The sequence below is a fragment of the Meles meles genome, chromosome 5 (genome assembly GCF_922984935.1).
Source record: "Meles meles chromosome 5, mMelMel3.1 paternal haplotype, whole genome shotgun sequence".
Classification (NCBI taxonomy): domain Eukaryota; kingdom Metazoa; phylum Chordata; class Mammalia; order Carnivora; family Mustelidae; genus Meles; species Meles meles.
In genome coordinates, this window is record NC_060070.1 from 85,465,954 (window position 1) to 85,476,235 (window position 10,282).

The 10,282-nt window shown below is 53.6% G+C and overlaps 1 protein-coding gene across 4 annotated transcripts; it reads left to right on the forward strand.

The window, feature by feature from the left end:
* The first annotated feature begins 741 nt into the window (after positions 1-741).
* On the forward strand, positions 742-9,036 carry CDKN1A (cyclin dependent kinase inhibitor 1A). 4 transcript variants are annotated; one of them, XM_046005970.1, is made up of 4 exons: positions 747-846; positions 2,573-2,868; positions 5,317-5,772; positions 7,472-9,036. In XM_046005970.1, the coding sequence occupies exons 3-4, from the start codon at positions 5,328-5,330 to the stop codon at positions 7,519-7,521; spliced, it is 495 nt and encodes a 164-aa protein (XP_045861926.1). In that variant the 5' UTR covers positions 747-846; positions 2,573-2,868; positions 5,317-5,327; the 3' UTR covers positions 7,522-9,036. The 4 variants fall into 4 exon arrangements, with proteins under 4 accessions (XP_045861925.1, XP_045861926.1, XP_045861928.1 ...); XM_046005969.1 differs by lacking the exon at positions 2,573-2,868 and having other exon boundaries at positions 742-846; XM_046005972.1 differs by lacking the exon at positions 2,573-2,868 and having other exon boundaries at positions 751-846; positions 5,323-5,772.
* The last annotated feature ends 1,246 nt before the right edge of the window (positions 9,037-10,282 follow it).

Sequence of the window (10,282 nt, forward strand, 5' to 3'; positions counted from 1 at the left end):
CCCTGCCCCTGCTCTTGCTTCTCTCTCACTCTCTCTCAAATAAATAAGTAAAATCTTCAAAACAATCTCTTGCAATCATAGAGATCTCTGCTGTTGAGGTGAGAAGGAGGTGGATGTGGGCCTTGAGGAGGAGGGCATAGGGAGGTTAGTTTAAGGTATGATTTACCCCATTTCCTGATTTTCCCCTAGAGATCCGGTTGGCCCTTTTTTGAGAAGGATTCCCAGATCCCTCCTTCCTTGAGGCTTTTGACAAGCAACAACTTCGCATCCCTTTAGTTCTGAGGACCTTGATTTCCTCACTGTGAAATAAAGGGGATCGAATCCTGTTCTGGGCTCCAAGATGCTTTGCTGGGGTGTCTGGGTCTTCAGGTGGTGCTTAGGAAGGGGGTGTCCAGTGAGGGATCCGTGGGAATAGCGGTGGTAGAGTGGGCTTTTCTGGGAATTGCAAAGCGAGGTACATCCTCGTTATTATATACGAAGTTTTATCTATTAATGTCATACCTCGTGTTTTCAGGGCCAGAGTCCTAAGAATGCCGTTAGGGGTGATATGTGTCAAGCACAGAGGCCCAGGCGCGGGCTCTGGGGAGGAGGGAAGCTCCCGCCTGCAGCACGCGACGTTGGCATCTGAGCTCGGAGGTTTCAGAGCGCTGGCGGGCTGCGCACGGTGACCCGCGGAGGCAGAAGGGGCGGTCTCCGGCCCTCGGTGGGCGGAGCCCTCGGACGCCAATCCTATATAAGGGCAGCGCCGGGCGGTGCCAGCCGAGGTGTGAGCTGCTGCCCGAGACCGTGGCTTGGAAAGCGGGAGCCAGGCGCTGATTCACGGAGCCACCGAGACCCTCCGAGGAGGTGAGGGAATCGTGGCAGGAAGAGCGAACGCTGGGCTGGCAGCTCGCAGGGGAGCGCGTCCGTGTGTGTGTGTGTGTGTGTGTGTGTGTGTGTTGTCTTCACAGGTGAACGCCGTGCGTGGGTCTGTGTGTGGGTCTGGGTTTTGCTCCCACGGGTGTCGCTGTACGGGCGCCTGTGACAGAGGTCGGGCTGTGTCGGAGACCCCGGCCGGCGAGAGACAGGGCTCCGCTGAAACGGAGCAGCGGCGAGGGGAGGCGTGGACCCGCGCGCCCCGGGCCCCCGCGCAGCTCGCTGTGGCGGCGAGTGGATGAAGCCCCTGAGCGCCGAGCCCCGGAGGGGCGGGGAACGCCGCGCAGAGCAGGTTCACTCGCGATCCGCTCCCAGGCGGCTCTAGGATCCAATCGGCGCGGTCTCCGCCCAGACCCCTGAGGTCTGGGTCCCCGACGCCTCCGTGTCCGCCACCGGCTGGGCGCCGAGGTCAGCGCGGGCTGTGTCCCTGGTCCTTGGGAACGTGTTGGGACACGTCCTTTAAGGGCAATCGAGGAGGTGACTCATGGTGACAAGGAGACCCCGGGAAACTGCTGGGTGAGGTCAGAGCCCCGCCCCGGCTGGGGGACAATGGCCCCCCAGAAATTGACTTCGCGGCCCTCCGCGGTCCCTGTCCTCTCGTCAGCACAGTGACTGTTTGGCTGGCAGCCAGTGTTCTCAGGGAAGCCGGGACATCAGGAGGGCCAGGATTGGTGTCCGGTCCCCGCCTCGGAGAACGCCCTCGAGGACCCAGAGCTGTGGCCCTGCGCGGGGTGGGCTTGCGCCAGGAGTCAGTTTGAGAAGAGCAGGAGTGGGACACACTTCTCTTCCATCGCGCCCGCAAACCCCCCGCCCAGCCTGCCCTTGGGTCGGGGCGCCGTACTCCGCCGCGGGAGCCGAGCCCTGCACTGCGAGGCAGCGGGGCGTGCAGCCCACGCCCGGGACGGGGAGACGCTGAGAGGTCACATTGGAGGGTGCGACTTCGGGGGGCGCGACGCTGCTCAGGGACTCTTGACAGCCGCATCCGGTAGCCCCCGGCGCCCCCATCAAACTGCCCTCTCCGAGGGCGACAGGTCTGAGCGGAGCAGGAGGACGAGTCGTTCTTTGGGCGCCGCCGCCCAGAGCGGGACACAGTGCATCCGCCCTGTCGGGGGCCCTCGGGGGACACTGGCGCCCTCTTTGTACGAAAAAGAATCTGGGAATTTGGCACTTTAGGGTGCCCAGACAGGCTCCCCCCCACCTTTCCCTCTCTCCACGTCGCGTTTCGAGTAAGACTTTCGAGCGGTTTTGTTTTCCTTGCTTTCGTCTATTTTTATTTTCCAGGGATCTGACTCATCCCGTGCTTTGGGCGTGGAGATAAGGTGGAGGGACCAAACCACTGCGCGGCTGTGCGTGCGGAGTGTGTGTGTGTGTGTGTGTGTGTGTGTGTGTGTGTGTGTGTGTGGTGTGTGTGTGTGTGTGTGTGTGTGTGTGTGTGTGTGTGTGTGTGTCACAGAGCAGCGCGCGGTTTCCCAACAGTGGCGGGGCTTTCGGAAGCCTGGCTAGCTCAGCGTGACGTGTTTGCGGCCCCCGGCACCCCCCCCCCTTCGCCCCTCCCTACCCGAGGGTGACGCTGCAGCCTGAGTGGAAGCGAAGTTTTGGCGGGCGGGGAGCACTTTGCAGGAAACTGACTCATCACAACTCCCTGCTGCTGTCCAAGGCTCTGCCCACGCACCTCCGACCCTGCGCGTGATTTCCTGGCGACCAGCGCCCCCTTCCGGCCCCGGCACGAATAGCAAGCACGCCTTCCCGCGGAATGCCGCTTCACCCGCCTTTCCTTCCCGCCTTGCTTCTCCTGGGCTGAGCCGCATCTGCGAACGCCCCTTGGAAAGAGTACCCATTGGTTCAGCAATGTGTACCGAGTTCTTACTGTTTACTTCGGAATTAAAATTGGTTGAAGTCTGAGGCACGAAGGCTAACAAAGGAAGCTATTCTCAGTTACCTGTAAAAACAAGGGTTTGTATTTCAGAGTTTTTCCTGTACTCGGAGTTATGATAATGGGAGTGAGATCAGGTTTTGATGGGAAGCCTATGAGAGCCATAAAGGCAGCGATGGTAGGAGGGAGGACCCTGCCTGGATTCAGGTCCCATCTTCAGCTCCTAGAAGCCAGGGAACATGCAGCTTCCTGATAAAATCCTAGACAGGTTCCTCCTCCTAGAGCCAATGAGGCACTGAGACCCAGAATGTCCGTTTGGGCCATCCTGTGAATCTCCCTTGAATGGCACACTAAGAGTGCCCATCTGGGAAACTGCCAAACACCTGCTTAAATCTCTTAATATGAGTTAATTTGGGGAGAGAGGGGCCTATCAATCTGTATTTTTAAAAAGCTCCCTACGTGATTCTGCTGGGCTGAATCACAGAAACCCCTTCCTGGGCTAGGAGCACAAAACTAGAGAGAGAGTGGGAATGAACACCAGAGCACAGCTGGGTTCAAATCCTGGCTGTGCTGCTGCTTGTGAGCTGTGTGACCTTGGGCAAGTTACTTAACTTCTCTGAGGCTTAGTTACTTTTGTTAAAAAAAAGAAGAGCAAATATACTCATTCTCAAATATATCCACTCCTTTAGGAAAATTAATATTGGTAAACTTATTAGAACGGGCCCTGGCACATAAAAATATGTAAGTAAATCCTGACCCTTGCCCTGAAGAGAGTACATGAAGGTTATTTGAGGGCTCTGCCCACTGCACTGTGTAACCCCTCCATGGGGCAGTGGCCCTTGGCCTTTCTGGTTTTCTGATTTAGGGGCAAGCTCCATATCTCTCCAAACTCTTGCCCTTTAAACTTGCTCTGTGGTCACCTCGTGCCTCCCCCTCTCCCATAAGCTGTGAGAGGTGGCGTAAGGAGGGGTAACTGTGGCAAGTTACCCCAGGAGGTCACTCAGCAGAGCTCTCACCCTCCGAGCCTGCAAAGCAGGACTTGTCCTCAGGAAGACCCAGTCCCTGCCAAGGTTGCCCAGCCACTCAGCCCTGGTGTCAGGCCAGAGCAGGGCAGGTGGGGGCCAGCGCCTCGTCACAAGCACACTCACCCTTGTTTTTCCCTCTTCTGAAGTGGGAAGGGAGGAACCCGGTAGACCAGCCACCTCTAATTTTCTTTGCCTGCAAAACGGGTTCCTGGGACACAGCAAACGTGGGGCAGGGGCTTCCAGACTGTCTAGACTTCAGATCACCCAATGTGCCGGGCAGGATGTGGCTCAGCCTGGGAGAAATCTTCACCCAGTCCTGCCCAGCCCTGCCCCTCCTCACCCCCAGGCCTCCTGCCTGATGACATCCTTGGGAAAGGCCCTCAGCACATAGCACCTGTCAGCTGGTGTCTGAAGGAGCTGGTGGCCAGGGGGGAGCGATGTAGAGAAGGCTCGAGAAGAACTTAACACAGAGAGAAATAGTAACACTTCTGTTTTCCAAGCCATTCCACTCCAGGTGCTTCTCTAAGCATGATACCTACAGTAACTCAAGTTAATCCTCACGTCTGTCCTGTGAGACATGCAGTTACTGTCTCCATTTTACAGACGAGGCAAATAGAGCTAGAGAAGTCAAGCTACTTGTCCAGGGTCACCCAGCAGAGCCTAGATTCCAACCTAGGGCATCCTTCCTGCTCCAGAGCCCTGGCTCTTAACCACAAAATACAGCCTCTCACCACTGTTCTATTGCCTTGCCTGAAGGGACTCCCTGACCAATTGCTTGAGTGTGCTTCTACAGTCCCATTTTTAGATGAGAAAACTGAGGCCCAGAGACATTAAGTGACTTTTTATTTTTTTAATATTTAAAAAATTTTAAGGGATTCTTTAAAGTTTACGTAGTAAGCAGCAGAGCTAGGACCACTAGGTGCTTTTTTGGTTTTGTTTTGTTTTTTGTTTTTGTTTTTATCCCAAAGACCAGGGTACTTTTGAATTTCAGAACAGTTATGCCACATGGATATCTGGGTGGAGGGATTCAGGAGCCCAGAGGAGCTGTCAGCCTGTCCTTTCCCTTGGGACCTGAACTTTTGGCCAGGGCTGGGGTTGGGAAGCTGCTGGACTCTGGCAATTCACACGTACTTGGGGCATTCACGCCCATGAGGGACACCTCAGGGTGAAACAAATTGATTTTAGCTGATAATACCTGGTAGTAAACAGGACTCTGATCCCTGCTATTGCAATAAACTTGTCTTTGTTGACATAACTTGTCCTTCAGCTGCCCACTCCCCCAGTGACCTTGCGGTGCTAGGATGGCTGAGTTCTGTCCCCACCCAGTGGCTGTTGACGGGGTGCGGGGGGTGGCCTCTGGGAAGGAGATGGTGGTGAATCAACTGGAAGGAGCCAGAGAGACCTCATGTTCTCGTAGGAAGGTGTCCCGCGAGCTCGCACAGCAGAGCACGGCCTGGTAAGATAGGGTGTGACCTCCCGAGTGACCAGGGCCTTGTGTCTCAGCCACAGGTGACATGGAGGAGCCATCCAGGGAGGACCGGCAGATCCCACGGGGCAGCAAAGCTTGCCGTCGGCTCTTCGGCCCCGTGGACAGTGAGCAGCTGCGGCAAGACTGTGACGCGCTGATGGCCGGCTGTGTGCAGGAGGCCCGGGAGCGATGGAACTTCGACTTCATCACTGAGACGCCACTGGAGGGCGACTTTGCCTGGGAGCGTGTGTGGGGCCTGGGCCTGCCCAAGCTCTACCTGCCTACAGGGTCCCGGGGGGGCCGGGATGACCTGGGAGGGGGCAAGCGGCCCAGCCCTTCGCCTGGCCTGCTGCAGGGGACAGCTCAGGAGGACCATCTGGACCTGTCGCTCTCCTGCACCCTCATGCCTCACTCCCCTGAGAGGCCCGAGGGATCCCCAGGGGCGCCTGGCACCTCTCAGGGCCGGAAACGGCGGCAGACCAGCATGACAGGTGAGGACGGGTGCAGGGAAGGACACTGAGGGGGCCTCTCAGAGTTCATGGTGCAAGGGGCTGGCCTGTCTAGTCCAGCTCACTCACTGGGCCAAAAGGGAAACAGGCCCAGAGAGGGGAGGCAACTCGCCTGAGGTCACACAACAGGTCTGCAGCCAAGACCAGCTAGCTAACATTTATTGGGAACGTTTAATATATGTCAGTTCCCTTATAAAATAGTCTTTCTTTCATTCGTTCATTCTTGCTTTAGATTTATTTATTTATTTACTAGAGAGAGAGAGAGAGAGAGAGAGAGAGAGAAAACATGAGCAGGGGGAGGGGCAGAGGGAGAGGGAGAAACAGACTCCTCACTGAGCAAGGAGCCCAACACGGGCTCAATCCCAGGACCCTGGGATCATGACCTGAGCCAAAGGCAGACATGTGACCTACTGAGCCACCCCGGTGCCCCTAAGGTGGTTTCTAAGGTGAATTTCATTTAATCCTCATAGCAGGTCTATACCATATGGCATTCTTGCCACTCTTTTATAGGAAAGGAAATAAGGCTCTGAGTGGTGGAGGGGTTTGCCTAAGGTCCCACAGCAAATTTACAGTGTAGAGAAAACTAATGAGAGCAGTCTCCTGGCTACCCTATCCAAACCTAACTCACCTTCCCAATCACACACACACACTTGCCATCCACCTTCCCGGCCTAGATTTTTTTCTCTTTGGCATCTTGTTGGTTTGTCTGCTTTTACTCTCAACAGTTACCGCCTTATCTGGGTGTTGTCCATCTCCCTCCTGAGTGTATTATCTCCATGAGAAAGAGATCTGCATCTCTCTTGTTTGTTGCCGAATCTCCAGCACCTAGGACAGCGTCTGGCATATAGTAGGTGCTTGATTAAAAAAAAAAAAAAAGAATGAGCAGTGCTGACCTTTGAGGCATTTCTAATGGCAGGGTCCAGACCAAAGCTGTTTAGAGCATTTCATTCGGTCCTTAGAGTACTGCACGAAGGTCAGCTTCATATTATGCATGAGGAAGCAGGCTCAGAGAGGAGCAGTCAAGAATCCCATAGCACCTGGGTGGCTCAGCAGGTAAAGCATTTGACTCTTGGTCTCGGCTCAGGTCTTGATCTCAGTGTCATGAATTCAAGCCCTGTGTTGGGCTCCATGCTGGGCATGGAGCCTTCTTAAAAAAAGAAAGAATCCCATGGCAGTCTTACAGCTGGATCAGAACTAAGAACACGGACCATAATAATACTAGCTCACATTTATGTGGCTGAGTCACTGCACAGAAGACTTGTCATGGATTATCTAACAGCATTTCTGGAGCAGTGCTGTTTAATGGAATTCCGGGGTGATGCAAATGTCCAGTGCCAGTGGGCACAAATTGCCACTGAGAATTTAACATGTGGCTGGTGTGACTGAGAAACTGAATTTCTCATTTTATTTAACTACATAGGGCTGCTGGCTGCTTTAGTGATGCAGGCCCACGCATGGAGGTCTGGTTATCGTTGGTCACTTCTGTGAAGGGTGGTGGGATGCTCTCTGTAATGCTCTCCTGGGAGGCAGAGTGGAAGTTTCCAGAGTCCTCCCCTGCACTTGGCAATATGTCCCTTTGGCCCTAGGGAGGGGTCCCTGCCCCCTCTGTGTGTGCTTTGGGTGGATAGCTCAGCTGGGCCCTCTGCCTCCTGGTCGGCTGACTTCTGTTTTCTCTTTCCAGATTTCTATCACTCCAAACGCCGGCTGATCTTCTCCAAGAGGAAGCCCTAATCTGCCCACTGGAAGCCTCAAGCTCCTAGATATGAGAGTTCCATCCCCTCCACCCACAACCCCCCTACCCTCCCCTTCTACACCTTTTGCCTTTAGCCCTTCAGTTTGTGTGTCTTAATTATTATTTGTGTTTTAATTTAAACTCCTCCTCTTGTATATATCCTGCTTGCCACTATCCTCCCCAACGCCTCCCCAGCCTTTGGCATTTAGAATTATTTAAAAAACCATTAGACAATAGAATGATAGGCTTATTAGAGTGATAGGTATTTAAGATGTCTTCATCTTATGGGGAATGAAGATGTCTTCATCCCCATTTCTGTGCTCCCAGAGGTCAGGTGGGGCTGGCCTGACCCTCCCCTGCTGGGTGGTGCTCTCTGGAGGAGCCCACTGCCTCTGCTCACCGCCTCATAGGTGTCATAAAATCCCACCCCTTTCCTGCATTCCCAAACCTTATAAAATTCTTTATAATTTGAGAAGTAAATAGCACTTTGAAGGGGGCTCCACAGGATGGGAGCATCATCAAAACTTTGAAGTCCCCTCACCTTCTCTAAGGTAGGGCAGGGTGACCTTGAAGTGGGCACAGCCTGGAACATGGCTGGGGACGTGGCACTCTCCTCGCCTTTGATGCCCCACTCTGTCCTGTGAAGGCCTGGGAGAAGGTAGGGTCCTGTAGCAAACCACCCCACCTTCCCTTACCCCCTCTGCCACCACAGGGGAGCCAGTCTCAACATTTGTCCTCCCCTGCACTTTTCTAGAAGCCCCAGATCCCTCTCTTTTCCAGCTGGGCTTTCAGGTCCCTCTCTGCTCCCCCACCCCCATACCCTTTCCCTCTAGTACCTTCTCAGCCCTGGGTGGCAGCTCTGGGGTGCCTATCCCCCCAGCTCAGTGGACTGGGAGGAGAAGGGGTATGCTAGAAGTAGGGGGTCCCTAGTTCTACCTCAGGCAGCTCAAGTGGCGATCATCTCCTCCTCTTGTCTTCTGGGGCAGAGGTCTGGGGTTGTCGGACAGGCCTTCTTGAGTGGGGATCTCTCTGTCAGGGGCATGTTGTTAAGGGGAGCAGAATTTTCTAGGAGGGCAAGGGTGACACCGGCCCCTGGAACTCACCCAAGGACTTTTCCCACTGCCCCCCTCCCTTCCCCCCATTTCATTGCACTTTGAATAGCAGCTGAACAAGGAGTCAGAGGTTTTAAGACGGTGGGGGTAGAGGCTGTGGATAGGGCTTGCTGAGTGGGCTCAGATGGGCCTGGGAGCTGTGAGCTGTTGTCTTTCCTGGCACGGAGCCAGGAGCCCCTGGAGGCCCCAAAGCACTTAATCTGACCCCAAACACCTTAAGCTCCCAAACATCCTGGCCTGGACTGTTTCCTCCTAGCCCCTCACGTGTCCTGGTTCTCCTGTCTCCATCTAGACTGTAAGCCTCTGAAGGGCAGGAACAAGTCCTGTACTGCTCTGTGTCCCTCACAGCCTCTCCCACAGTGCTGGGTATACAGCAGGTGCTAAATAAATATTTCTTAGTGACTTGACTTGTACTGTGATCATTATACCGAATCATTTGTAAGACCGAGTAGGTGGAAGTTTTTTGGGTCATTGCTACAATTCTAACAATTGAGCATTTCAAGTTAAAAAAGGCAGACAGCTTAACAAACAGAAAGACCATGAGGCAAAAGACACAGCAAAACAAAAACAGTAAACATCCACACCTCGGCAAAGATCATCCCGGCCAACATTTGGGTTCATTGTTTGGCCTTTTTAAGTAAAGAACATACTGTTAGTCACCAGGGAAATGCAAATCATTACTCACTGGGGGAAATGCACATTAAAACCACAATAAGATAACGCTGTACACCTACCAGAATGACTAAAACAAAAAAGACTGACATTGCCAAGTGTGAGCAAGGATAGGGAACAACTGGAACTCTTAAATCTTATAGACGGAAGTATAACCTAGCTCACCTACTTTAGAAAACTGCTTGACAATACCTTCTAAAGATGGCTCCCCTGGGTGCCTGGGTGGCTCAGTTGGTTGGACATCTGCCTTTGGCTCAGGTTTGATCCCCATGTCCTGGGATCAAGCCCTGCATCTGGGCTCCCTGCTCAGTGGGGAGCCTGCTTCTCCCTCTCCTGCTTCCCCTGCTTGTGTTCCCTCTCTCACTGTGTCTCTCTCTCTGTCATATAAATAAATAAATCATTTTAAAAAAATGGTTTTCCTGGGGCAGCTAGGTGGCTCAGTGGGTTAAAGCCTCTGCCTTCAGCTCAGGTCATGATCTCAGGGTCGTGGGATCAAGCCCCACATCAGGCTCTCTGCTCAGCAGGGAGCCTGCTTCCTCCTCTCTCTCTGCCTGCCTCTCTGCCTACTTGTGATCTCTCTCTGCTGAATAAATAAATAAGTAATTTTTTAAAAAATGGTTTTCCTCATGTCTACTGTGTGACACAGGAATTCCATTCCTAAGTTTGTTCTCAAGAGAAATTAGTACATATTTCTACCAGAAGACATGTTCCTAGCAGTGTTATTCTTGACAGACCCAAACTGGGAACAACCCAAATGTCCATACAAGAATAGATATGTAGGGGCGCATGGGTGGCTCAGTCGGTGAAGCATCTGCCTCCAGCTCAGGTTATGTTCCTGGGGTCCTGGGATTGAACTCCTCACCAACTCCCTACTCAGCATGGACAGCCTGCTTCTCCCTCTCCCTCTGCCTGCCGCTCTCCCTGCTTATGCTCTCTCTCTCTGTGTGTGTGTCAAGTAAATAAAATCTTAAAAAAA